This window comes from Podarcis filfolensis (assembly GCF_964270895.1).
Source record: "Podarcis filfolensis genome assembly, chromosome: 13".
Lineage (NCBI taxonomy): Eukaryota > Metazoa > Chordata > Lepidosauria > Squamata > Lacertidae > Podarcis > Podarcis filfolensis.
Window position 1 is genome coordinate 44129884 of NC_139615.1, and position 27931 is coordinate 44157814.

General features: G+C 48.5%; 2 protein-coding genes across 4 annotated transcripts in view; one reads left to right on the top strand and one right to left on the bottom strand.

Annotated features, from left to right (window-relative positions):
- LOC310747938 (tigger transposable element-derived protein 1-like) overlaps nt 1-27931 on the top strand; it is a 943100-nt gene that overhangs the window by 659407 nt on the left and 255762 nt on the right. The gene's annotated exons all lie outside the window — the stretch shown is intronic.
- LOC310747742 (amine oxidase [copper-containing] 3-like) lies at nt 1801-27561 on the bottom strand. Of its 2 annotated transcripts, none has more exons than XM_083582743.1 (4): nt 25392-27561; nt 11384-11669; nt 9841-9970; nt 1801-2776 (listed from the first exon to the last, which is right to left on the bottom strand). In XM_083582743.1, the coding sequence occupies exons 1-4, from the start codon at nt 27163-27165 to the stop codon at nt 2492-2494; spliced, it is 2475 nt and encodes an 824-aa protein (XP_083438869.1). In that variant the 5' UTR covers nt 27166-27561; the 3' UTR covers nt 1801-2491. The 2 variants fall into 2 exon arrangements, with proteins under 2 accessions (XP_083438869.1, XP_083438870.1); XM_083582744.1 differs by lacking the exon at nt 25392-27561 and adding an exon at nt 13468-15685.

Genomic DNA, 27931 nt, shown 5'->3' on the forward strand with positions numbered 1-27931 from the left:
TTTTACCATGAGGGCACAGCTATGGTTCCACTTAAGGAATTCGCAACTGCAAGCAGGGCTTTTTTTCTTTTTTAATAATTTTTATTAACTGGCCAATCACATCAAATTAAATCACATCACATAAATTCCAAATTACAAAGCCAAATTTTTAAATTTTGTTGGGGGAACCCATACTTCAAGATCCAAAGGGGGATTCAGATCATCTTCTTATTACTGCGTTAATGTCCAAATCAGTCCCAATCAGTCCAGACAAAATTCATAATTCTATCCAGTCTTATCTTGGTGTTTCCACATCATATCTTGTTCATATAATTTCTATTTTTCCTTTACGATCTCTTCTGTTAGTCTCCTTAAGCCGATAAGCAAAATAATAATCCTGTGTGGATTTCCCGTTCCTCCAGTAAGTCCAGATGGTTTCCATATATCTCCTTCGTAGATAACATCGCTTTTTCCATCATAAATTTGGCATTTGTCGCTCTTAAGTCCCACCGAGAAGTTGGTCCACGATATGTAAACAACTCTATTTCTCTCTTTCTCCTCCCAGACCCAAGAGCTCCAACAATGCCTCCCAAAATGGCGACGGCATTTTTAACTGCGTCATTCCAAAACTCTTAGCTTTCCAGCTTCATCTTGAAACATTGCTTTGGTTCAAAAGTTTATCTCCACACAGCCTTAAATCCACAGCTTAAGTCCTTAGTTTCTGACTCATTAGGGGAGGGGATTCTTGTTAAATCACATAAGGAAAAGGAAGGCAGGTTTTTCCCCCCCTCCCCCCTCAGTCATACCGTATCTTGACGTATCTTCTCATATTTTATTCTTGTCTTGTTATCAGAGATCTCTTCTGTCAGCAGTCTTTACTCCCCTTTTTCCTTGAAGCATGTGCAATTTATCTCGTCCAAATTGTTTCTTTTGAAGATGCTTGCAACTAGCGGCGCGAATCAGGGACGGCGTCCAGGAGTGCCGGAATCCCACAGGAGGGCTTTGTGCCTAGTGCCCCCACCCCCACAAATTCGGGGGTGGTATAGGGCACAGCAGGCAAGGGCCGTCCCCCCCACAATCCTGGGGGGGTTAAGGAGGCTAATTACCCCCATCATAGCCTCCAAATTACCTCGTGTGGGTCGGAGAGATGTTATTGTCAGCCATCTTCCGATGCGCCACCTAGTGGCCCCCGCAAGCAGGGCTTTTTTTCAGCTGGGACTCTATGGTGGGTGCCATTGTCATTCTAAGAGAAAGGGGGGGAGCCATTCGTGGTGAGTTCTGCTACCTCTTTTTCTAGAAAAAATAGCACTGACTGCAAGTGATCAAAAAAAGAGGTAGAACCTCAAAACGGTGAATAGGAAACTTTAACGCAAGGTTTAAAATGCTTGTTGTGTTTCAGGTTATACCTTCAGGGGAAAATGAGGCATTTTTTGGAGTATCGCAGCAGCAGCAGCATGACTCTGGCTGAAACACACTGGATATTTTACACCTTGCATTAAAGTTTCCTGCACATGGCAACATTATTTTGAGGTTATGCCTTCTCCCTCCCCCTCCCCCACTTGTGTCCTGGTGATTTGTAGGGCAGTGGTACCAGTTTCGAAGTGCTCTTATCTCTTGCAGGTAAAGACATGGTTTTCTCTACCTCTAGGGTTGAGCTAAAAAGAGAGACGTTTTTGCAAGTTATAGCAAAAGCTGGCCGTCGATAGTGCTGATTACCCAACCCACTGAAACAATAATTATTTTTTTTAAATGCTTCCAGACACCCCTTCTCTCAATTTCATTTTTTTAAAAAAAGGAAAATATTACTGAAATTACAGAAGATTTGTGCTCTTAATTCTTTTATTTTATCTTAAAGATGGGCATCTCACCTAAATCCACTGGGCTGGATGGGCAGTGCAACTGTGCAAGAATACTGTAAAGCAATCTGTAAAGTAATGACACGAAGTCAGGCTCATATTATGGTTAAAGGAGACACGCCAATTTCTCCCGGAATACTGGGTCTTTGACTACCTTTCGATTCACGGGAATCCCAGATTGCTAGTAGGAAAGAAAATAAGCAGATATGCACTGCAAACCCACCCCTGATTTACATCAGTGTAACTACAGGAATTTCAGTTTGGTGAAGGTGCTAAGACTTCTTTGTTAAAAATCGCTAATCCAATTTCCAGAATTGCAGCCTACAGAGTTCCTTTTGGAGGGAGAATTGCTGTTAAAAGTCAGCCAGTAGAGGAGCTAATTACGCTTACTGAGATCTCCGGAAGGAAAAAGATATTCGAGCGTTTAGGTGACTGGTGAAAAGGGTAAATTTCAGTTGAGCAATGTGTCTGGGAGTGCAAATATAATTTGTCCAAACTTGTCCAATACACGCAAGCGAGGCTTAAGATTTGGGTTGAAAGATAATAGACAGGGAGATAATTGCTTAGGAGGAACTGCCCTGGTTACAATACTAATTTCACGCTGAGCTGTCCACACGGATCCCTCTGCCAACCACCCACCCAAAGTCAAGAGCTTCTCAGAGCCTGGTCAGGTTTTGGAAGCCCTCGTAAGTGAAAGGCGGGAGGTTCGGTAAGCATGCCGCTGTTTTCGGCAGGCATGCAAGGTGGTTGACGTCACAGGAAGTCGGGTCCTGTTCGCTGGTGAAGAAAACGCCGTCCGGGGAGTAGATGGAGGGATCGTCATCAAAATAGTTGTAGGGCCTCAGGAGAAAGCCAACTGCATTCCCAAGTGTCACCGTGTTGGGGACGTCCTCTGCATGCGGTATGTGCAAGAAGCCCGTGGTAATCCAGGCAACCAGGTCCTGGGGAGGGGGAAAAACATTGGCTCATGACATCTGGTAAGAGGAAAGGGTGCAGCAGTGATGCAGGGCAGTTACACATACATGACAATAATACAGCGGTACCTCAGTTAAACCACAGAGCCTAGGGCTTGCCGATCGGAAGGTCGGCGGTTCAAATCCCTGCAATGGGGTGAGCTCCTGTTTCTCGGTCCCTGCTCCTGCAAACCTAGCAGTTTGAAAGCACGAAGTGCAAGTAGATAAATAGGTACCGCTCCGGCGGGAAGGTAAACGGCGTTTCTGTGTGCTGCTCTGGTTCGCCAGAAGCGGCTTAGTCATGCTGGCCACATGACCCGGAAGCTGTACGCCGGCTCCCTCGGCCAGTAAAGCGAGATGAGCGCTGCAACCCTAGTGTCGGCCACGACTGGACCTAATGGTCAGGGGTCCCTTAACCTTTACCACCGGTTACATACGCTTCAGGTTACATACGCTTCAGGTTATAGACTCCGCTAACCCAGAGATAGTACCTCGGGTTAAGAACTTTGCTTCAGGATGAGAACAGTAATCGTGCTCCGGCGGTGCGGCAGCAGCAGGAGCCCCCATTAGCTAAAGTGGTGCTTCAGGTTAAGAACAGTTTCAGGTTAAGAACGGACCTCCGGAACAAATTAAGTACTTATCCCGCGGTACCACTGTAATAAATAATAAAAAAATTTATTTATACCCCACCTTCCCCGGCCAGAGCCAGGCTCAGGGCAGCTAACACCAGTAAAATTACATAATACAGTAAAAGCATAATAGGGAAAAAACCAATTTAAAATACAGGTTAAAATGCCATTTAAAATGCAGCCTCATTTTAAAAGTAGCCCATAGATCAAAACCATAAGGGGAGGGAAACATAAGGGTCAGACTGAGTCCAAGCCAAAGGCCAGGCGCAACAGCTCTGTCTTGCAGGCCCTACGTAAAGATGTCAAGTCCTGCAGGGCCCTAGTCTCTTGTGACAGAGCGTTCCACCAAGTCAGGGCCAGTACTGAAAAGGCCCTGGCCCTAGTTGAGACCAATCTAACCACCTTGCGACCTGGGACCTCCAAAATGTTGATACAGCTGAGGGCACATTTACGCCACTTCCGCTGCAATGGCTTCCCCCAAAGAATGCTGGGAACTGTAGCTTACCCCTCACAGAACTACAGTTCCCAGAATCCTTAGCAAACTACAGTTCCTAGGATTCTTTGGTGGGGAGAGCTCTGGCTGTTAAAGTGCTATAAAGAGTGTTTTAAACATGTGAACTCAGTCTATGCTGAAACTCAAAAGAAGACATTTTTCAACATGCGTTCATGGGTTCAAAGACAGATCTCTGAAGTTTGGGGGCAGACTGGTGGTGGATGGAAAATAGCTGATGTGGATCAATGAGCAATTATTAGCAAAAGCCGGAAAATTCTTTGCTCCAACTGTCTGACGTGCACCCGTAACCTGGGAGTGGGGTAGACTCTATGTCTGGAGCCAATTTGTGAAAGCAGCTTTTGACAAATGGTTTCTATTTCGTGAGGGATGAACTGGGATTTTGTGGTGGCTGCTTGCCTGCTTGTACTCCCACAATAGTCTGCTCAACGTGTAGGTTTGTAAATAAACACAAAAGGGAGGAATTTGATGCAGAGCCTAAGATGAACATTTCACCAGCACAATGATTTTTCCATGGGCAACAGGACATTATCTCCCCTCTGCTTGCCCCAAAATCTGTTCTCCCAACTGTCTGGAAGAGATTCAGGGATGGTTTGGGGCATGTGTGGTATGAAAGTCCCATTGCAGAAGCAGGCGTTGGTCTGCTCACGCCATAATTTAATTGAAGGCTCAAGGCACAACCCAAACTGACCAAGTTAAGCTTGCAGGATCAAATACTTTCAACTCAGGAAGCCAAAGATGGGATGAGATTGCTGAGAGACAGACAAAATCTGGAAGGAAACGTCACAAGATGCCTGTTGGGAAGATCTCAAAACACAGAAACCGCCGTGGGAAATCTACTCCACTTCCCAGTGGGGAGGAGTTGCGGTGGACCACATGGCCATCCCCTGGAGGTTCCCAGCTGTGTCATTCGTCTGCCAGCCAATCCGCTGGCTGGGGGGCGTGGCCGGGCCCCATTTAAACTGAGGCGCGAGCCAGAGAGCTTCCTCTTGGCTCACTTCCTTGATCGCTTGCATACAAATTCCCAGAGCCCTAAAGGTCTCTGACCTGAAGACGCACAGTTGCCCTTTATCCCATAGCCTCCCTCCTGGTGTACTCCCTGCCCCGATGGGCAGTCAGAGGCTTCAGGAGACTGTACCCATGAGGGTCCAGATTCTGCCTCTGTTGTTGTTGTTGAAATTTGTTGTGGATGGTAAGGTAAAAGGTAAAGGGACCCCTGACCATTAGGTGCAGTCGTGGCCGACTCTGGGGTTGCGGCGCTCATCTCGCTTTATTGGCTGAGGGAGCCAGCGTACAGCTTCCGGGTCATGTGGCCAGCATGACTAAACCGCTTCTGGCGAACCAGAGCAGCACACGGAAACGCCGTTTACCTTCCCACCAGAGTGGTACCTATTTATCTACTTGCACTTTGACGTGCTTTCGAACTGCTAGGTTGGCAGGAGCAGGGACCGAGCAACAGGAGCTCACCCCGTCGTGGGGATTCGAACCGCCAACCTTCTGATCGGCAAGTCCTAGGCTCTGTTGTTTAACCCACAGCGCCACCCGTGTCCCCTGTTGTGGATGGTAGGGGAGGATATATTGATTACCATATTTTTCACTCCATAAGACGCACTTTTTTCTTCCTAAAAAGTAACGGGAAATTTCTGTGCGTCTTATGGAACGAATGCGAGGTCCCTGGAGCCGAATTGCCCAGGGGCAAAAAGCAGATCATGCTTTTTTTTTTTTTTTTTTTGAAAGAGGGGAGGGGGTGTTGAAACAAAGCCGCTGATCGTTTGCAGATCGGGGAGAGAGATAAGGGACGCTAGAGATAAAGGAGGCTGCCTGGGAGCAGGGAGGTAAAGACAGCAAACTTGCAAAGGGGTGGGGGGGGCAAGAAGACTAAAGCAATAAAGAGAGAAATTAGAAGAAAAGGAGGAGCAAAAAAACTGCTCCAGCCAAGGAAAAGACACTAAGGCAAACAAGAGGGAAGGGAGTGTTGAAAGGAAACAGCTGGTCGGTGGGATCGGAAGAGAGATAAGGGAGGCTAGCGGAGGCTGCCTGGGAGAGGGGAGGTAAAAGTCCATGGATCCTCACGATTTTAACCCCAAATTCACCATCAGATCACATAGCATGTCCATGGCTACACCCTGAACTAAAAAAATCACGCACCCACGGTTTCCTGGGGCTGCGACGGTACAAAAATGTGGTTACAAAGCACGGATCCACATGGATCCTCAGGATTTTTGCATTGGGTCACCCCAAATTCACCATCAGATCACATGTCTGTGGCCACAGCATGAACCACAAAAATCATACATCCACTGTTTCGTTCAGAATATTTTTTTCCTTGTTTTCCTCCTCTAAAAACTAGGTGCGCCTTATGGCACGAAAAATACGGTAAATATTATCCTTCCTCACTCACGCTAGTGAGCTGGTAGCAGAGCACATTCCCTGTATATTTCAAGAAGCTAGTTGGTAGAATCTCTTGAGTTAAGCAATCCAGCCTGGCTTGTCCAGATTGGATTTGTTCCTGGTAACTCCCCTTTCTTCCCTCTTAAAAAGAATCAAGGCACAACAGTCTTCTTTCAAAAGTACCGTATTGGCCCGAATATAAGCCGCACCTGCAAAGAAGCTGCACCTTTAAAATTCAAGGGGGAAAAGGCAATACCCAAATATAAGCCGTTCCCTTAAAATTCCGCAGGCACTCACACCTGTAAATGGCAAATGTAGAAGAAGCAATATCGTAAAAACCAATTTTTGTAAGGTTGTGAATTTAAGCCACACTTTACTTTCCATGGTCGGAATTTGGGAGAAAAAAGTGTGGCTTATATTTGGGGCAATCCAGTAATAAGAAGTTTACAGTGGTACTTCAGGTTACATACACTTCAGGTTACATATGCTTCAGGTTACAGACTCCGCTAACCCAGAAATAGTACCTCGGGTTAAGAACTTTGATTCAGGATAAGAACAGAAATCGGGCTCTGGCGGTGCGGCGGAAATGTTGTATTTGACTGCTTTCTGTGATGTTACAACCCACAAAACTGGTATACCGCCCTGTACACATAGATCTCAGGGTGGTTCACAACAAAAAATCACAATATAGAAAACACAGAATCTATAGGTGCTGGTGGCTCCTAACAGGCTTCTCTGTCTAGGAGGTTCCCATATGGAGATTCCTGTCCATCACCCTCAGATGCAATGGTCTCCCTATCTAGAGCTCCTGCAGCCTCTGACTCTGCCCCACATCACCGCTGGATTGAAGGGCCACGGAAACATGTCAGACCCTCCAAGTGTCTCTATTTTCCAGGGACAGTCCCGGATTTACAGAAGCCATCTCAGTTTCTGGTTTGATCCCAGAATGTCCTGCTTTCCCCTGTTTTCATAGGAAAAATGTTGGAGTTATGTGACCCCCGAGCCCAGGAGATAAGTAACTAAGCAACCTTTAGAAGACATCTGGAGGCAGCCCTGTACATAGAGGGAAGTTTTTAAATGGTTAACGTTTTATTATGTTTTTATGAATGTTGGAAGCCGCTCAGAGTGGCTGGGGCAGCCCAGTCAGGTGGGCGGGGTAGAAAAAATAAATTTGTTGTTGCTGCTGTTGAATAAAAAGGTAAAGGGACCCCTGACCATTAGGTCCAGTCATGGCCGACTCTGGGCTTGCGGCGCTCATCTCGCTTTATTGGCTGAGGGAGCCGGTGTACAGCTTCCGGGTCGTGTGGCCAGCATGACTAAGCCGCTTCTGGCGAACCAGAGCAGCGCACGGAAACGCCGTTTACCTTCCCGCCAGAGCGGTACCTATTTATCTACTTGCACTTTGACGTGCTTCTGAACTGCTAGGTGGGCAGGAGCTGGGACCGAGCTCACCCCGTTGCGGGGATTCGAACCGCCGACTTTCTGATCGGCAAGTCCAAGGCTCTGTGGTTTAACCCACAGCGCCACCTGTGTCCCTTGTTGTTGAATAGGATGTCTCTATTTTCATCAAATAAATGTTGGAGGGTATGCACTTACCAGAGCCAAGAAATTTGGCGAGTTAAATGGATTTGGGCCACACAGCCAGAAAGTCCGTTCTCCCGCCTTTCCAGGCAGCTTTCAAAATGCAAGAACAACCACAGGAGGGAAAGCGCTTGCTGTTTACAGTCATTTCCTTTGACAGAAAAGCATCCGAGAATTCCAGGCCAAGAATTCTAGAACATTCAGCTGTTGGGTTGATTTGGCTGGGCCCACGCCTCAAATCCCACAGAGAACGGTCAAGCGGCCTGTTCTTCCATTTATGTGAGAGTTCAATGAACATTAACATCAAGACGACACACCAAAAACATTATTATTAGCCACACATTAATCATTTCTTTCCTAAGAGATGGCAACTGTGCTTAGGAGAATGTGCGCGACACATGGAAAACATTGCTCCGGCTCACAATTTTGTGCATTCCACACAAGACAAAAAGTCTTATGGCGGTTTCTAATCCTGCATTTGCTGATGCAGTTTTAATGAGGAAGCAATGAGGTATTCATTAGCAGGCAGAATGAGGAGTCGTTAACTCTTCCGAGAATACCAGTTTTCCCCCAGTCAATTTTTTTATCCAGTCTTGGAATCAGAAAAGGGAGAAAATCCAGCTAATATATTGGGAGGTACTGGCAGTAAGGTAAAGGTAAAAAGGTAAAGGACCCCTGGACAGTTAAGTGCAGTCAAAGGCGACTCTGGGGATCAGAAGGTCGGCAGTTCGAATCCCCACGATGGGGTGAGCTCCCGTTGCTCGGTCCCTGCTCCTGCTAACCTAGCAGTTTGAAAGCACGAAGTGCAAGTAGATAAATAGGTACCGCTCTGGTGGGAAGGCAAATGGCATTTCCGTGCGCTGCTCTGGTTCACCAGAAGCGGCTTAGTCATGCTGGCCACATGACCCGGAAGCTGTATGCCGGCTCCCTCGGCCAATAAAGCGAGATGAGCGCTGCAACCCCAGAGTCAGCCACGACTGGACCTAATGGTCAGGGGTACCTTTACCTTTACATTAACTTTACCCATTCCGTTGTCCATGTTCCTGCCATTCACATTTCCCCCTCTTTAAAGCTACTTATGCTGTGACGCCATGCCAACATATTTTCATTTGTGTACTTTTGTTAACACTCATGCTCATTTGCAGGCATCCCCCTTCAGGAATAGCAGTATACAGCACCAACAGGAAATGTGGGGTCTGTAAAAAGGGACAAGCTTCTCCCCCTTCTTTTCCCCTAGGTGTAAGTTAGTTGTAAAGGTAAAAAGGTAAAGGACCCCTGGACAGTTAAGTCCAGTCAAAAGCGACTATGGGGTTGTGGCGCTCATCTCGCTTTCAGGCCGAGGGAGCCAGCGTTTGTCCGCAGACAACTTTCTGGGTCATGTGGCCAGCACGGCTAAACTGCTTGTGGCACAACGGGAAGCCAAAGCGCACGGAAATGCCATTTACCTTCCCGCTACAGTGGTACCTATTTATCTACTTGCACTGGTGTGCTTTCGACCTGCTAGGTTGGCAGGAGCTGGGACAGAGCAAAGGGAGCTCACCCTGTCGTGGGATTCGAACCGCTGACCTTCCGATCAGCAAGCCCAAGAGGCTCAGTGGTTTGCAGCAGGGTAGGTTCAAGCATACCAGCTGCTGATTCTCTCCTGCAAATGCTGCCTCCAATCCTTCCGTCTGTGTGAACTAGCAAACACAGGTTCAGAAACCCCCCGATTTGCTTCAAATGTGTGTTTCCACTTCCAAGACATGTGAAAGATGCATTGAAACCTATTCCCCTTTATATCCTGCTTGAGAAGCCAATAGCAACCAAGGGTCACATGATAAGAGAAACAGGTGTGTAATAGATTTGTCGAGCGTCTAGTTCCTGGTTTGAGTCCGCATCCTGCCCAATTCCATGGAGGTTGTACAGATTACCAGAAGCTTCGGCAGAGAGTGTTAACTCACCTCATTGACAATCGTTTCATTGTCTATGAAGTCAGCAAAGGCAACTGAAGGAGTCCAGGGGTCATTCTGGTTATAGATGCTGGTGCTATACGGTTCCTCTTCCTTGCGCTTGGTGACAGCCAGCTTATACCTGAAAAGCAGAGTAGCAAAGAAAAAAGCAGCAGCAGCAGCAACAACAGAAAACAAAATGAAGCATCGCTGAAGCTGAACAGTATCCCCACTTTCCTACAGATGAGGCCCAGCATCACGCTACGGCGCTTTGTCTTTGCTCGTAGCCGACCGCAGCTGACAAGATAATGGATGCTCTCCTGACATTGGGACATGGGATGCTTGCCGACAGGTGAGGTGGCTCCTTACTGCTCTTCCAAAGCAGAAATGCAATTGATTTCCCACACTATCAGGGGATTTGTGTGCTGCGAGTGGGCCATTTGAAACTTGCAACCACTACAGCCTTTGTGTGGCTGGGTGCCCATTTAAAAAATACTAATAATCAGAATTTTAATTAGTGCTAAACACTTCCCCAGCAAATACGTTTTTAAATGAGCTATATACAGTGGTACCTCAGTTTTTGAACATCTCCGGTGACAAAAATTTTGGTTTTCGAATGCCATAAAACTGGAAGTAAATGCTTTGGTTTTTGAATGCGCCTTGGAAGTCAAACATGAAACTCCACATTGACACTTCTGATTTGAGGCTTTCGTTTTGAGGCTTCTGTACTGAGTTTTTGAAAGTTTTGGAACTCGAACGGTCTTCCAGAATGGATTACGTTCGAAAACCGAGGTGCCACTGTAGATACTTCTACAATGCCTTAATGATGTTATAAAGTCTGCCTGCCTGCCTGTCTATCTAAAATATATTTCTGGTCAGCACACTTTTAGCAACATGGTTGACGACAGTGACCAGAAAAAAGTGAGTCATAAAATGGCACAACTTGCAAAGGGAATAAACAATGTGTGCTGAGCTACGATAGGTTTCTTTTCCCAGTTATGTCACTGCCCATGTCAAAGCCCTAAAACAACAAAAGTAAAGGTAAAGGGACCCCTGACCATTAGGTCCAGTCGCGGACGACTCTGGGGTTGAGGTGCTCATCTCGCTTTATTGGCCGAGGGAGCCGGCGTACAGCATGTGGCCAGCATGACTAAGCCGCTTCTGGCGAACCAGAGCAGCGCACGGAAACACCGTTTACCTTCCCTCCGGAGCGGTGCCTATTTATCTACTTGCACTTTGACGTGCTTTCGAACTGCTAGGTTGGCAGGAGCAGGGACCGAGCAATGGGAGCTCACCCCATTGCGGGGATTCGAACCGCCGACCTTCTGATCTGCAAGTCCTAGGCTCTGCGGTTTAACCCACAGCGCCACCCGCGTCCCTAAAACAACAAAAGAATAGTGCTAACGGCATCTACATATGTGGCGATTGTGATGCTCTTCCAGAAAAAGTTGGACTTTCTGTGGTCTGAGGAAGAGATAGAGGAACCATGGGGAAAAGACAGGAAGAGAATTACTAGATGATGGGTCTGTGAAGTCACATAAGACGCAATCACTACCTGCCCCAACTGATAGCTCTCTCCATTGGATCCGTCTCTGGAAGGTGTTCCCCAAAAAAGCTGATGGGCTGGATCCGATAGCCACGATTATGGCCCCATTTGTTCTTGCTTTCTGATGCAAAATAGATGTATCTTGGCATGTCGTCGTGTAAGCGAAAGGCAGCCTTGTCTTCTGTGTCTAAGACTTTCTTCACCAGTTTCATCCGGTTGATCTCGTGTTCCGGGCTCCAAGGGACCTTCACTTTTTCAAAAGTCATGTCGTTGGCTACCAAGGAATTCTGAACACCTAGAAAGAGGGGTGGCGAGGGTAGAACGGTAGTGAAAAATAATATTCTCAAGATCCTTCGTATATGTCCATACTGGTGGAGCCATTCGGCAGAGACCCTACCTGCCCGCAGACTGTCTCGCCAGAGTGGTGCATGCTCTGGTTATCTCCCGCTTGGACTACTGCAATGCGCTCTACGTGGGGCTACCTTTGAAGGTGACTCGGAAACTACAACTAATCCATAATACAGCAGCTAGACTGGCGACTGAGAGCAACTGCCAGGACCATATAACACCGGTCCTAAAGGATCTTCCAGCACATTTCAAAGGACAATTCAAAGTGTTGGTGCTGACCTTTAAAGCTCTAAACAGGCTTGGCCCTGTATACTTGAAGGAGCATTTCCACGCTCATAGTTGAGCTCCAGCTCCGAGGGCCTTCTGGAGGTTCCCTCACTGTGAGACATGAAGCTACGGGGAGCTAGGCAGAGAGGGCCTTCTCGGTAGTGGCACCCTCCCTGTGGAATGCCCTCTCATCAGATGTCAAGGAGGTAAAGAACCACACAACTTTTAGAAGACATCTGAAGGCAGCCCTGTCTCAGGAAGATTTTAATGTTTGACATCTTTTTAAAAAAAAATATGTGCTGGAAGCTGCCCAGCCAGATGGGAAGGGTTTAAATAATAAAATCATTGTTTATTATTATGATAGGCTTGCAGAAACAGTGGAGAGACAAGCCTAATGTGTTGGATTTATCATCATGTATGGATTACAAGCTCAGCAAGAGCAAAAAAATAATAATAACTAGAATAACTGTAGACTTAAAATCTAAGCTTCACAGTGAGAGAGGGTGAGTGACTGGAACAAGAGGGCATGAGTGGGAGCTTGTAAAATGCCATTGAACCCATGCAAGGTGCTAATCAAACCCAAGAGTCCCATGGAAACACAGTCAAAAACATTATTTTAGATGGATTTGGGAAATCCAGACACAGGTTGTTCCTATCACAAAGGGCAATGAAGCAGTATATGCCGTATTTTTTGCTCTATAAGACTCACTTTTTCCCTCCTAAAAAAGTAAGGGGAAATGTGTGTGCGTCTTATGGAGTGAATGCAGGCTGCGCAGCTATCACAGAAGCCAGAACAGCAAGAGGGATTGCTGCATTCACTGCGCAGCGATCCCTCTTGCTGTTCTGGCGTCTGAGATTCAGAATATTTTTTTTCTTGTTTTCCTCCTCCAAAAACTAGGTGCGCCTTGTGGTCTGGTGCGTCTTATAGAGCGAAAAATACGGTAGATGTGGTTGCTCCAATGGTGCCCTCTCCTGGCAGAAACTTTGCCACTCAGTTCACAGAGATCTAGTAGGAATGTCAGCAATTTCCATCAGAAAGGGGAACAGAAATTCACCCAATCTGCATGTTTGTCCGAGGTCAGTAATGGAAACTGTGCAAGCAAATACAAGTGGCATTTACTATCATTATTTTTTTCCCCAGCCTGCAGATATTACACAAGTGGTTATTTCCTGCATGGTTTTGACATTTCCCTCAATGCATTGAGATTAACTGTGCAATTAATTACTTAATTAACTGCATGTGTTTTGGCCATAGCAGATAGCAAGACGAATAGCTAAGGTTTCAGCGGAAGCTGAACTGCAGCAGAATGGAAACAGTGCTTTGTTGCAACAAGCCCGACCCAGGGTGGAAATTGCGGCCCCCTGGCACCCCTGGGTTGTGGGGTGGGAAGAGTGAGAAAGCACCCAGTGGCAAGAAGCAGAGCTGCCAACAAGGGCAGAAGACAGAGCAAAAGTGCCGTGATCAAAGTAGACCTTACCTCCCACATCCAAATCCACTTTGTAGTTGATGAAATGAGTGTGAATCGTTCCAAGTGTGTGCTCTGCCACTCTGTTACCATAGTCCAGCCCATCACCATAGAGGAAAGATGATGTTATATACCCACTGGCTCTGACTTTGCTTTCAATAGCACCGTTTGGATGGAAAATGAAGTCCCAGACGTAGTCATAGTTCCCCATAGTAGATACAGAACGGAAGACCAGCGCAGAGGCAGGCAACCCCCCGTAATAGAGAGATTGAAGGTTGGAGTAATGTCGCCGGAAGGGGGCCTCCACATTCTGCTCAAAAACGCAAATGGAGTTCTTCTGCACCTCTGGAGTCACGGTCTCAATTAAATAAGCGGTGTTAAGGTAAGTGGCAGAGTAAGGGCAATCAACTCCGCGGACGAGGGAATAAGAATACCTCCCCATGGCAAAATTGACATCCATATATCGGGTGGACATCCCACCAGGGCAGTTGGAACCGTAGACAGACATGGCGTCCTGCACACTGAGTTGGTAGACAATCCTTTGGCCCTTAAATCGGACGTCGTAGACACTGGGTCCTCTGTTCACGTCCATCCTGAAGGCAAAACTCCAGGATGGGGAAATGACCTGGTTGTTCCTTACGCTATAGCGTGGTCCGCAGGGCTCGTAGTGCAAAGGACCAGATCCCAGAGAGGAGACACGTCGGTTGATCGAAGCAAACCCCCCGTCGGAGGAGACACTCTCCACTTTGGCCACTTTCACGCGATTCGCTTTGAATTCCTTTTCCAGCTCCTGCAAACCATCATAATACTGACCGTTATAAAAGACTTTTGGCACACTCCAGTGAGAGATGTTGAGGCTGCTGTGGTTTAGCAACAGCTCAAATCCCACCGGATGCAGGAAGAAGCCTTTGATGTTCTGGAACAGGGTAAACCAGGTGGCGCGATCTCCAGACTGGAACCCCCGAGGGGCTGAGGTGAGGGCCGCAAAGTCGCTCCCGTTGTGACCAAACACCTGTTTGAAGAAAGTGGCAGCCTCCAGCAGCTTCCCTCCCAGTAGGAATTTCCCGATTTGTTCATATTCGTTCCCCATCACAGTTCGGCCGTGGTAAGATAACTTGCCTCTATATTTCTCCGCCGTCACATCCCGATGATACGTTGGCGCCGGGAGTGGGCCCACCACATACTCTGTGATGTTTGGTTCTGCCTGGTTTCCAAAGTACACCACAGCCAGTGCCTGTCGAACAGGCTTTGGCCCTCCATGATCAAGGAATTTCAGCACCTGTTCCTTGCGGGGCACCTCCACATCCAAGAAGTAAACACAATTATCAGAAGAGTTGGCGTGATAAGCATCCACCAAGGGTAGCCCCAGGTGAGACTGCAGGTACTTCAGCACCACAGCCATCTCTTCTGTGGACAGGTCAGCAAATACCAGGCTCTGGTCATTGTGCTTTCCGTTCAGGGAATCCTGAGACCCTGCAGGACAGTGAACCAGGGTCTCCCTCCTGGTCAGCAATACGCACACCAAGGCAAAAATGGTAACCAGAGCGAGCAGCAGGAGAATGAGCAGGGCTTTCGGGCTCATCGCGGCAAAAGAATGCTTCAAAGCCCTGTCTAGTTTCTCTCACCAAGTCCGTCCCAGTGACCGCTCATTTGGCTGCTGGGTCAACGCAGCTGGAAAAATGACTCAATCCAGGAAATGCTAGATGATTAGGTAGAGGCCAAAAGGAAGAAGCCTGAAGTACGTGAGTAACAAAAAAACAAGGACCGCCCTATCAGAACAGCTGGTTCATCACAGAGTAGATCTATTACGCAGTCGGAGATCTAACACCAGAGAGTGAGACATCTGGGGACTCTCTGTGGCAGTCAGTCTGCCACTGTTCCACTGGCCTGAGGGTGCCTTCATAGAGAGCATGGCCGATCACCTCGTCACTCCCATTATGGGAAATTCCTAGAACTGACTGTTATGTTGGTTATTCTAGTTCAGAGGTCCTTATTTCTTCCCGCCCAGACATATTAATGGGCTTGATTTTCATACTCTTGGAAACCAGCCTTCGCTTCAGCAGCAGGGAGGGTGTGTATGTGTGTTTGTGTGTCTCGTTCAGTTATTAAAAAGGAGACGAGAGCAGCGAAGAATGAAATCCCACCTGGAATCTGAATCCAAGGCTCCTTCCAGATGTCATGAATTGTGTGCATGATGCTATTGGGGGCAGTTAAACATGACTGCACTTTTAATATGATTTGCGCCCGCTAAAAATTTGGGGTGGTTAGTGCAAGAGCACCTTGGCAATGTGCGGGAATGTGTACTCTACATTCTTCCTCTTGGTGTCAAGACCCTGCCATTCTTGTGGGGTTTTGTGTGGACATAAGGGATAGATTAGCCCAGCAATCTCAGCCTGAACATCAAAACTTACATATGTGTAAAAATGAAAATATAGCGGTATTGTGTCACAACACAACTAGGATGCGGGTGGCGTTGTGGTCTAAACCACTGAGCCTCTTGGGCTTGCCGATTGGAAGGTCGGCAGTTCGAATCCCACAACAGGGTGAGCTCCCGTTGCTCTGTCCCAGATCCTGCCAACCTAGCAGGTCAAAAGCACACCAGTGCAAGTGGATAAATAGGTACCACTGCAGCGGGAAGGTAAACGGCATTTCTGTGTGCTCTGGCTTCTATCATGGTGTCCCGTTGTGCCAGAAGCGGTTTAGTCATGCTGGCCAAATGACCCAGAAAGCTGTCTGTGGACAAACGCCAGCTCCCTTGGCCTGAAAGCGAGATGAGCGCCACAACCCCATAGTCACCTTTGACTGGACTTAACTGTTCAGGAGTCCTTTTTACCTTTACAACTAACGTACACTTAGGGAAAAAGAAGGGGGAGAAGCTTGTCCCTTTTTACAGACCCCACATTTCCTGTTGGTGCTGTGTACTACTATTCCTGAGGGGGGATGTATGCAAATGAGCATGAGTGTTAACAAAAGTACACAAATGAAAATATGTTGGCATGGCATCATGGCGTAAGTAGCTCATAAAGAGGGGGGAAAGAGAATGGCAGGAACATGGACAACGGAATGGGTAAAGTTAATGTAAAGGTAAAGGGACCCCTGACCATTAGGTCCAGTTGTGGCCAACTCTGGGGTTGCGGCGCTCATCTCGCTTTATTGGCCGAGGGAGCCGGCGTACAGCTTCTGGGTCATATGGCCAGCATGACTAAGCCGCTTCTGGCGAACCAGAGCAGCACACGGAAATGCCATTTACCCTCCCGTCGGAGCAGTACCTATTTATCTACTTGCACTTTGACGTGCTTTCAAACTGCTAGGTTGGCAGGAACTGGGACCGAGCAACGAGAGCTCACCCCGTCACGGGGATTCAAACCGCCAACCTTCTGGTCGGCAAGGCCAAGGCCCTGTGGTTTAGACCATAGCGCCACCCGCGTCCCTAAAGTTAATGTAGGGATGCAATAATGTGTGAACATTGGAGAAGCATATCAGAACCAATACAAGTGGATTATGTGTAGACAGCAGGCCTTCCAAATGTCCCTATTTTCCAGGGACGTCCCTGATTTAGAGAAGCCGTCCCGGTTTCTGATTTGATCCCGGAATGTCCCACTTCTCCTTAGGATGTCCCTATTTTCATTGGAGAAATGTTGGAAGGTATGGAATTATCTGACCCACCGAGCCGTCAGAAGGCAATCCTATACTGTATAGGGAATTTTTTAAAATAAATGTTTAATGTTTTATTATGTTTTAATATATGTTGGAAGCTGTCCAGAGTGGCTGGGGCCACTCAGTCAGATGTGTAGAGTATAAATAGTAAATCATTGTGGAATGGGACGTCCCTATTTTCATTGGAGAAATGTTGGAGGGTATGGGACAGCCCAGTATAAATCAATGCCAAATGCACTATTAATACATCGACAACATATTTCCGCATGCACCCAAAATAACACAGCAGTCTGGGTAGGCTGTAGGTCCTGGGCTTTACTTACATGGAGGAGATGGGTGACAGCCAGTGTGGTGTAGTGGTTAAGAGCAGTGGACTCGTAATCTGGGGAACCGGGTTCGATTCCCCGCTCCTCCACATGCAGCTGCTGGGTGACCTTGGGCTAGTCCCACTTCTCTGAAGTCTCTCAGCCCCACTCACCTCACAGAGTGTTTGTTGTGGGGGAGGAAGGGAAAGGAGAATGTGAGCCGCTTTGAGACTCCTTCAGGTAGTGAAAAAGTGGGATATCAAATCCAAATTCTTCTTCTTCTTCCTTTGAACCACTTGCCAGTTTTGTTCCCCTTTGGGTGAAATGGGTGTGCTGATGTGATGGAACAGAATCCCAGAAAATAGCAGTAGCCCTCCTAACAAAATCAGAACAACACATTACCAGGTGACAGGAAGCCATGCCGTGCAGCGCACCAAGAGAGTTCAACCGAACTGCAGCTGCCCTTTGCGGAAAAGCTTGAGATAAGCCTGGGGGGATGTAGATGACAGATGTGCTGGTCAGCAACTGCTATGGGTTGAAGAAGTGAACCCAGAAGACAAGTTGCAGAGTGCCTGGGGAGGTCAACAAGATGGATGAACAGCTTTTAGGCTGGGACTGGGAAGTTTTTGGTGTTGCAGTCAGGCAATTTTAGATTCTGGATGCAATGGTCTTCCAGGAACCCTCCTCTTGAGATGGTAATACATACGGCTTCAGAATGTGGTAAGCCAAACTCATTCTGTTGAGTTGGAATCTGGCCCTGACCTGAATGGAGCACTAGGAATTTTGCAGTTACTTGCAGAGTCGTGATGCTTTATGTGTCTAGGTGTGTGGGGCAGCAGTATGAAATGGGAAAGGTTAAGGGGCAGGGGCAGTGATGTAGCGTGGTGGTGGTGGGGCATAGGGGTAGTTGCCCCGGGTGCAAAATTGTTAGGGGTGCAAAATTGGCGCGACACCTGGTGCTGCCTCTGTTCAAAATGGTTTCTCCATGCGAGCCAGGAAGTGATCTCCCCAAGGGGTCAAGTTCACTGCATGTACGGTGTTAAAAGAAAATATTATGAAGATGATGTATAGATGGTATTTGACTCCTGTAAAATTAGCAAAGATTTACCATAACAGTGATAATTTATGTTGGAAATGTAAAGAAAAGGAGGTTACTTTCTATCATATGTGGTGGACATGACCCAAGGTGAAAGACTTCTGGGAGAAGATTTATAATGAATTGAAAAAAATGTTGAAATATCCATTTATTAAGAAACCAGAGGCCTTTCTTCTTGGAATAATAGGTTTGGAATTGCCCAAGAAAGATGTTAAATTGTTTTTGTATGCCACAACTGCAGCAAGAATTTTGTTAGCTAAGAAAATCACGAAGTCACAAGAAAAAAAGAAGGAAGCGATCTCTCCAGACAACGGAATGACTCTTATTTCCTTATCTCTGCAGCTACAATCTCTCCTGGGTGAACATGGACGCTGTTAGGCAGTTGAATGCACATGTGTACTCTGTCTGTTTCCCTCCCACGGCCCTGGCAACCCACGCTACACCACTGGGCAGGAGGGGAATTCACAGCAGCAGTTGGGGTTTGGGAAAGCACAGTCTATTTTGGAAGTCCAGACTCGGAGGTAGAGGAGCCGGTTTTCGGCTTGTTCACGCTCTGGGGACCAGTGGAAGAAAAACTGCAGGAGGTAAAGCTGGACCTGTGCACAGACCAGGAGATAACCTGAATTACTGGCAGCTGGTTTAAGTGAGTCAGCCATGCTGGTCTTCAGTGTTGAAACATATCATTAGTTAAAAACATGTCCAGGAGTCTAGATTTGCAGCTTGGATCAAGGCACAAATTAAGGTGGATGCAGGAAACAGTTTGAATGGAAAAAGCAGGGGCCCTTCCTTAAATGTTGGAGGGTATGCAAGCGCTAAATAAAGAGGTCCTGAGAACCACATTTGGCTGTCAGCCCTGAGACAGAAGACAGGCCTCATTCAGTTCAAGACTGAGCAAAATACATCAAAGTCTAACAATAGGTCCAAGAAAGGAACCTTTGGGGGGAAATTAGTTAATATTTTTTTTAAAAAAACAAAACCATACATACGCACAAAAAAGACAGTTAGAAACTGGGAATTTGAGGGTGGGGAAGTACAGCCACCCACGGTTTCTGAACACTCAGCTGAGCAATAGCTATTGTGTTCAGATTTGAGGCACCACAATGTAAGGAGCCGGCGAACAAAACTGGAAACGATTCAGAGATCTGTGATCATAGTTAAAGCCAGCTCTAGATGAAAAAGCGGAATGAACTGCAAAACATGGAAATGCAATTAAGGCAAGGATCCAACAGACTGAAGGACTAGTTTTTTCTTTTGTTTTTTTGAAGAGGCTCTTGGCTTTCCTCTTCTCAAAGCGCAGCAGGCCCACCTCACGCTGGGAAAGGAAGATTTCAAAGGAGTTTGTGCCGTGGTGGGTTGAGTGGAGGTCAACTATTTAAAGGATGAAAAGTTTGAAAAACACCAGGCCAGCACAAGGATAAAGGGCGCTGTCACGGGAGCCGATTTTTGGGAGATCTCGCCCTAAATCAGCACCAATTACCAGCGCATGCAAGAAAGCCATCTCAGGGACTTCTGCCGCCTGAGGCAGTGTCCTCACACCGCCTAATGACTGGGCCGGCCCTGGTTTCCCGGATGCACCAGGCGTGCGTTTGGTGTGGGTGTAACCAGCCAATGAAAGCTCAAAGGCTTCTCCTTAGAATTGACGTAGCCTGTTATTTCCTGAGCAAGGGGCCCTCAGCAGCTCTCAGGGCCTTTTGTCCTCAGCGCAGCTTTCCAGGAAACAACCAGCAGGAAGGCTGCAATTTGGGAACCTTACCTCATTCCTAGAGCAATGGTACAAGGTCCCCCCACCTCCCAATCGCCCCCGCCCTGGACAAGAACAAAACAATATATCCTCCAGAGTCTAGCCCCCCCAACTTGGTGGGGCCTAGATGTCAACATGTCGCCTTTGAGGAGGGGCGGCTGGCTGGGAGACTGCAGTCATAGAGCCTCATGATGCTCCCAGCTGCAATGCGAGGCCTTTTTTGAACTCAAAACATCATAAAAACACTCCCCTGGCCCAACCTGGTTGAGGTCTATGAGTGGACCTACCCACTGATCTGCAATTTTCGGCAATTGCAGGTTGGAAAATATTGGTGGTGCAATATATTAGCGGCTGAACGATGTTCATCCATAAACCACATCTGTGGGGTCACCAATACAGACCCTCCAAGCGCCCCGATTTTCCAGGGACAGCCCCGGAATTACAGAAGCCGCCCTGATTTTTGATTTGATCCCGGAATGTCCCAGTTTTCCTTTTTTCCCTCAGAGAGCAATTTAAAGTGGTGCAAAATGCAAGTCCTGTTCGCACTGAAAATAAAATCCCTGCCCCAAATGAAGGAAACAGTGACATACGAAGCCACTTTGAATTCTTCAACTGGAATGTTTCAGCAGCCAGTCATTTCTTGGGAAACACAGGGAGCCTTACAATGCAATCCTAATTATTTTTACTCAGAACTAAGTCCCACTAATGGGATGCGGGTGGCGCTGTGGTCTAAACCACAGAGCCTCGGGTTTGGCGATCAGAAGGTTGGTGGTTTGAATCCCCACGACGGAGTGAGCTCCCGTTGCTCTGTCCCAGCTCCTGCTAACCTAGCAGTTCGAAAGCACACCAGTGCAAGTAGATAAATAGGTACCACTCCAGTGGGAAGGTAAACGGCGTTTCCGTGTGCTGCTCTGGTTCACCAGAAGCTGCTTAGTCATGCTGACCACATGACCCGGAAGCTGTCTGCGGACAAACGCCGGCTCCCTTGGCCTATAGAGCGAGATGAACGCGCAACCCCAGAGTTGTCCGCAACTGGACTTAATGCTCAGGGGTACCTTTACCTTTTAAGTCCCACTAAGTTCAATAGGATTTACTCTCTGGTATGTTCCTGATCATTCCCAGTTTTTTTTTTTAATTATTATTATTATTATTATTCCTGCCTTTTTCCCTGACAGGAACTCAAGGCATCGTACAGTTAACTTTCCCCCCATTCCAATCATCTGTGGAAGGTGCTGCAACATTCCCTTCCCTCGCACATTTTTTTCCTTTACAACAACCCTGTGAGGTAGGCTCGGTGGAGAAGTTGTAACAGGCTCAAAGCGACCAATGTAGGTGTGCATATGACGCACATGTGTGCGCCAGGATCAAAGGCGGGAGATGCTTCCTGATGTAGAACAGAATGCCCTGTTTTCATCAGAGAAATGTTGGAGGGTATGATCTCAGCTTGAGGGGGATGGCAACCACATCTAGAACAGGCTGAAAACTATTATCTCTGAGCCTGTATCTAACTACAGCACCTATCAGGATTGCGTTTGTTTCTTGACCAGCAGCCCATTACTGGTTCCAGATACTGGTTCTGCGCTTCCAGAGCCTCACCTAACTGGGATGGAAATGATAAATGGAGCTGGGCGACATCTGACTGGCACGACTAAATTCCAAATCCTTAGATACCTTTGCAGAGAGGCTTCAAGTACAGTGGTACCTCGGGTTACATACGCTTCAGGTTACAGACTCCGCTAACCCAGAAACAGTACCTCGGGTTAAGAACTTTGCTTCAGGATGAGAACAGAAATCGGGCTCTGGCGGCGCGGCGGCAGCAGGAGGCCCTATTAGCTAAAGTGGTGCTTCAGGTTAAGAACAGTTTCAGGTTAAGAACGAACCTCCGGAGTGAATTAAGTACTTAACCCGAGGTACCACTGTAGTGCAAATCCTGGCTGCTTCACACACATTCTGCAAAAGTATCACAGGAAAAATGGGGGCGAGGAGGGGGACAGGATCCGCTGAACTGCCTTCTACTATATGGACAAGTTAAAATATAATGTTACGAAGTACTGGAAATTGGGCTTAAGTTGAACATTTGGGAGGAAAAACACCTTCATTCTTATTAACGCTTCTGCACTGAAAACAAGTTGATTGTGGAGATGGTTGAATGTCCATTGCTGGAAATTTTCCAGGAAAAGCTGGAAAGGAATCTGTTTATCCTTTAAGTACAGGATGTCCTGCTCACAGCATCACTGGACTCCTTACTCATCTGGTCTTTATCTCAAGCCTATAGCTCATTCTGAATTCATTTGGAACGATCACTGCATGTTCCTCACAATCCTTTACCCTTCAGCTGAGCTCTGCTTGACTTTTCACGAAGTCCCCATGCTTTTTGCTTTGCAGACACGCTGCCAGGGAAACCTAGTACCTATCCTCACCGCCTCAAAAATCAGCTTTTGGCCTGCCTTTTCCTGCCTTTTCCAGGTACGAACCACATCGACATCTCTGCTGCAGTGTTCATATAAGATAGGTAAAGGGACCCCTGACCATTAGGTCCAGTCATGGCCGACTCTGGGGTTGCGGCGCTCATCTCGCTTTATTGGCCGAGGGAGCCAGCGTACAGCTTCCAGGTCATGTGGCCAGCATGACTAAGCCGCTTCTGGCGAACCAGAGCAGCGCAAAGAAACGCCGTTTACCTTCCCGCCGGAGCGGTACCTATTTATCTACTTGCACTTTGACGTGCTTTCGAACTGCTAGGTTGGCAGGAGCAGGGACCAAGCAACGGGCGCTCACCTTGTCGCAGGGATTCAAACCGCCAACCTTCTGATCGGCAAGTCCTAGGCTCTGTGGTTTAACCCACAGCGCCACCTGCGTCCCATCACATAAGATATCCTGGAGCAAAAATCGCTTTTCTCCTAACCGGGAGTAACGCGAAAAGGTTTTCTGATACAATACCACGATGCTTTCCCCTGTAAGGTGTGTTTGGCATAAAACGTTTATTCATTTGTCTCAGATCCTCTCTGCTTTTCACTCACCACCTCTTCAGTGGTACCCACAACACAAACCCCACCCCTCTCTGCCTCAGCCTCTTTCTGACACTGCCCACTTCCAGCCCCAGCTCACTCATTTGTGGCGCTTATGGCCCCGAGCCCAGTGCTCTTCATTCCCAGAGGTGCTGAGGACAGTGGCCCAGCAGGGCAAGGAACTGGGCAGCTGAAAGGAGGGCGTTCCAGGCAGCAGCAAGCAGCCATCCAGGAAGGGCACCACTGCCATCCTATTCCTGCCTTCTGGTCATAGCTGTCAACCGTCCCTTATTTGGCGGGAAACTCCCTTATCCCAGCGCCGTGTCCCGCTGCTGTCCCTTATTGATGCTGTCCCTTAAATTTCCCGGGTTTCAAAGGAACCAGCTCCTCTCCCTCCCTCCCTGCTGGCCAGGGAGGAGGGAGGCTCCAACAGTGTTGCTTGGCTGCATTGCTCACCCAATAAGGAGTCTAAGAACGACTGGAGGGTGGAGCTTGCATGCCTTGTGCCGATCAAATCGGCCGCGTTGCCTGGGGACTCGCCTTTGCTCAGCGCTTCCCAGCAGAGAGGTGACGTTGGTTTTCCTTGCTGCATCCCCTTTGCCGGGTTGCTGCGCTGTGGGAACCACCGCTTTAGGCTTTGTTTGGCTGATGGCTGGGCTTTCTGCCTTTGGCTCGGAGGGGCTCAGAAGTTGAACATACCTGTGCCCGGAAAATCTCTTTTTTTGGCTGCTGATCCCTTATTTTTGAGGCTGCTGGTCCCTTATTTTCAAATCTGTAAGTTGACAGCTATGCTTCTGGTTTTCGGCTGAGGCCTTTCCCTGCCCCATCACTACCAGGGATTTCTAAGCATTGACTCTCCCCAGGCTCGTGCCAGGCCTTGGGGCAAGTGCAAGTGAGCAAGGGGCACAGGCAGGGAGGAGCACATTTGTATGGGACCCAATCCCTTTGCCCTCACTAGGGCTTACTTCTGAGGAGGCCGAAGCAAGTCATCAAGGCCACTCGGAAGTGTATCTCCTGCCTCAAAAGGAATCCACTCATTTGTAAATCTGCAACAGGAACCCTGGTTCACTAGCCACTAGGTGGCACTGCCTACAAAGCAACAAAAGCTGCAGTGTTCCCGTCCTTCATCCATAAGGGAGAGATGATAAGGAAGCCTGCTTCAGAAGACGGGAGGGCTGTGCCCCTGGGCAACTGATCTGCAGCACAGCTGATAGTTCAATAGCACAGCCCACGGGGTCTATTATCTTAGCCTCGCAAAATAAACACCAAGAGGCCACCTCTGGAAGTTGAGAGTTGGGGTGGGGCGAGGACTTTGGACAATCTTTCTAGTATATACATGAGCCAGTATCTTGGCAGAACAGGAAAATATACCAATGACTCTCCCCTCCGCCCTGCATCCCCACTCCTGGCAGATTCACTGCAAGGGACAGAGACATTATTGAGTTCTCCGTGGTTCAGAGGACCCACTGATGCATTTGTCGGAAAGGACAGAGAGTCCGCTGACAGGCAAGCACAAGGAAAACTAATACAGTGGTACCTCTGGTTATGTACTTAATTCGTTCCAGAGGTCTGTTCTTAACCTGAAACTGTTCTTAACCTGAAGCACAATTTTAGCTAATGGGGCCTCCTGCTGCTGCCGCGCCGCCGGAGCACGATTTCTGTTCTCATCCTGAAGCAAAGTTTTTAACCGGAGGTACTATTTCTAGGTTAGTGGAGTCTGTAACCTGAAGCGTATGTTACCTGAAGTGTATGTAACCCAAGGTACCACTGTATTAAGACTAAAATTAAGAGAGGGAGGCTGAATTGCCTGGTCAGTGGTCTCCTTCTGAGTCGCATAATTGGTCTTCTCCCACTAGGTGCAAACGGCACATACACAGAACCGTAGAGTTGGAAGGGACCCCAAGGGACATCTAGTCCAACCCCCTCAATGCAGGGATCTTTTGCCCAATGTGGGCTTTGAACCCACGACTCTGAGATTAAGAGTCTCGTGCTCTACCGGCTGAGCTATCCCAGGGTGATCCATTCGAGCCTCCATCATAGACCAAGAACTATCCCACAGCAAGAACGGGACATTGCAGCAAGACACAGAGACTGCTCCAGGAGTGTGAAGGTGAAAAAATGCACACACTTACCACCAACGTCCAGGTCCACCTTGTAGCCGACAAAGTGGGTGTGGATGTTCCCCAGAGTGTGGTCCCCAACCCGGTTCCCATAATCTAGCCCATCGCCGTAGAGGAAAGATGAGCTGATATAACCGGAGGCTCGGACTTTGCTTTCAACGGCCCCGTTGGTGTGGAAGACGAAATCCCAGATGTAGTCGTAGTTGCCTATGCTCGAAACCGAGCGGAAGACCAGCGCGGTGGCAGGCAGCCCCCCATAGAAGACGGAACGGAGGTGGGAGTAATGGCGTCGGAGTGGTGCGCCCAGGTCCTGCTCAAACACACACAGGGCGTCGCGGGTGACCAGGGGCCTTTCCGCTTGAGCCAGAGAGTGGACGTCAAGGTAGGTCGCGGAATAAGGACAGTCGACACCTCGAACCAAGGGGAAGGTGAGCCTTCCAATGCCAAAGCTCCCGTCCATGTAGCGAATCGACATCCCCCCAGGGCTGTTGGACCCGTAGACCGACATGGTGTCCTGCACACTGAGCTCATAGGCAACCCTTTGGCCTTTGAACCGGATGTCAAAGAGACGTGGCCCTCTGCTCATGTCCATCCTGAAGGCGAAACTCCAGAAGGAGGAAAGGACTTGGTTGCCCCTCACGCTGTAACGTGGCCCCTGAGGCTCGTAATTCACAGGGCCCGGCCCGGCGGGGGGAACCTTAGGCTTCAACGAAGCAAAACCCCCTTCAGCCGGGACCTTCTGCACCTTCTCCACTTGCAGACGTCCTTCGGCAAATTCTCTCTCCAGCTCTGCCAAGTCCCGGAAATAGTGGCCGCCGTAAAACACTTTCTTCACGGCCCAGAGGGAGAGGTCCAGGCTGCTGTGATCCAGAAGTACCTCCAGCCCAACTGGGTGTAAGAAGTAGCCGGTGACGTTCTGGAAGAGGACGAGCCATGTTGAGCGATCTCCAGACTTCAGTCCTCGCGGAGAGGTGGTCATGGCGGCGAGGTTGGTCCCGTCGTAGTCCAAGACCTGCTGCATGAAACTCGGAGCTGTGGGGAACGCCACCCCATGCAGAAAGCGGGCCATCTGCTTGTATTCGGCATCCAGCGGGGGCCTGCGATAATAAGGCAGCGGCCCTCCATATTTCTGCACCGTCACATCCCGGTGATAGGTCGGCTCTGGGAGAGGTCCCACCACATACTCGGTAATGTTTGGAGCGGGCTGGTTTCCAAAATACACCACAGCCAGCGCCTGTCTAGGAGGGCGGATTCCTCCGTGATCCAGGAACGCGAGGGACTCGGCTTTGGCTGGCAACTGCAAGTCAATGGAATAAATGCAGTTGTCGGAGGGTCTTGCCTGCGAAGCATCTTCCAAGCTCGCCCCAAGGTTGGACTTCAGGTACAGCGCCACACGGGCCATTTCCTCCTGCGACAGATCTGCAAACACCTGGCTGCAGTCGCTGTGAAGATGCTCCGGGAAGCTCTGCGACTGGTAACCGCACCAGGTGGCATTTTCGCCTCTGGTCAACAAGACGCAAACCAAGGCAAAAATCACAACCAAGGCCAGGAGGAGCATGAAGAGAAGAGCTTTGCCGTTCATCTCTGCAGCAGCCGTGGAAGCTGCAAAGCATTGATGGAGCCCGGCAGTGGCGGTCGCAGCTCCAAGCAGCTCCTTTGAACTCTGACCAGCTGGATTAACAGAGCGTGGAGACAGAGGTGAGGCAGAGACAGAGGGAGGGGCTTGCAGAAGGTCAGCAAGAGGCAGATGGCCCCGGGTTTCAACTTGTCTTGCAGAGATGCTCATCCAGAGGCAGAGGTATCCCAGGGATTTACAGCAGACGGTGACTCACTAGACAAATCGCACGCCACTCACTCCTGGCTGCTGGCCGAGTCCAGCCACCTTCCTGGGGAGTCTGCAAAGCCAGGGTCATCAGATACTTGCAGGTCTGGCAGGTTCGCCATGTTTTGTACACTAAGCAGCCGGCCCCCTCTTCCTTCCCAATGTAGCCTCTTAATGCTCAGAGTGCAAGTGTGTTTGCTCATCAAAACACTGATATCCTGCCTCTCACTCATTTACGAGATCCGAGGCAGGTAACGGCATGACCCGGGCGCAAGCTTACTAAAGAGTCCCAGAAGGTTTAATAGGCCTTATTCTCCCAAGTGAGTGGGTTTAGGACAGCAGCCTAAAAACCCCGCTAATGCAAATATAAAACTGAGGTTTAAAAAACAGAAACACCGTCACAAACACTAACACATGCCCTTGATCGGGCCTTTCCTTGCAAGATGCTATAATAAACACCAGGCTTGAATAAAAAGCGATGCATCTTGATCCATTAAAAAAAAGGGTACATTTCTGCCAAGCAGACACTCATATGAAGAATGCAAGGTCCCTCTCCCTCTCTGCATTCCACAAGGAATATCAGATCATGAGGAGAAGGGGTGTCCTGCTTTACAAAAGGAGAAAAGGAGCGAGCAGCAAGCATCATCATGGCGACGGACCTCTCTCTCGACCTTCTTGAGGCCTAACTGTTCACACATAGCCACACACCTGCATTCCCATAGTGTTACGT

What these genes read in the sequence shown, in the direction of transcription:
- LOC310747742 (XM_083582743.1), bottom strand. Translation starts at nt 27,165, where the DNA reads ATGAGCATCTCTGCAAGACAAGTTGAAACCCGGGGCCATCTGCCTCTT. An exon ending in GGTGGACCTGGACGTTGGTG is followed by an intron (nt 11,670 to 25,391) that starts GTAAGTGTGTGC and finishes CCCTCTTTCTAG; the next exon opens with GTGTTCAGAATTCCTTGGTA. An exon ending in AGAGCTATCAGTTGGGGCAG is followed by an intron (nt 9,971 to 11,383) that starts GTAGTGATTGCG and finishes TCTGCTTTTCAG; the next exon opens with GTATAAGCTGGCTGTCACCA.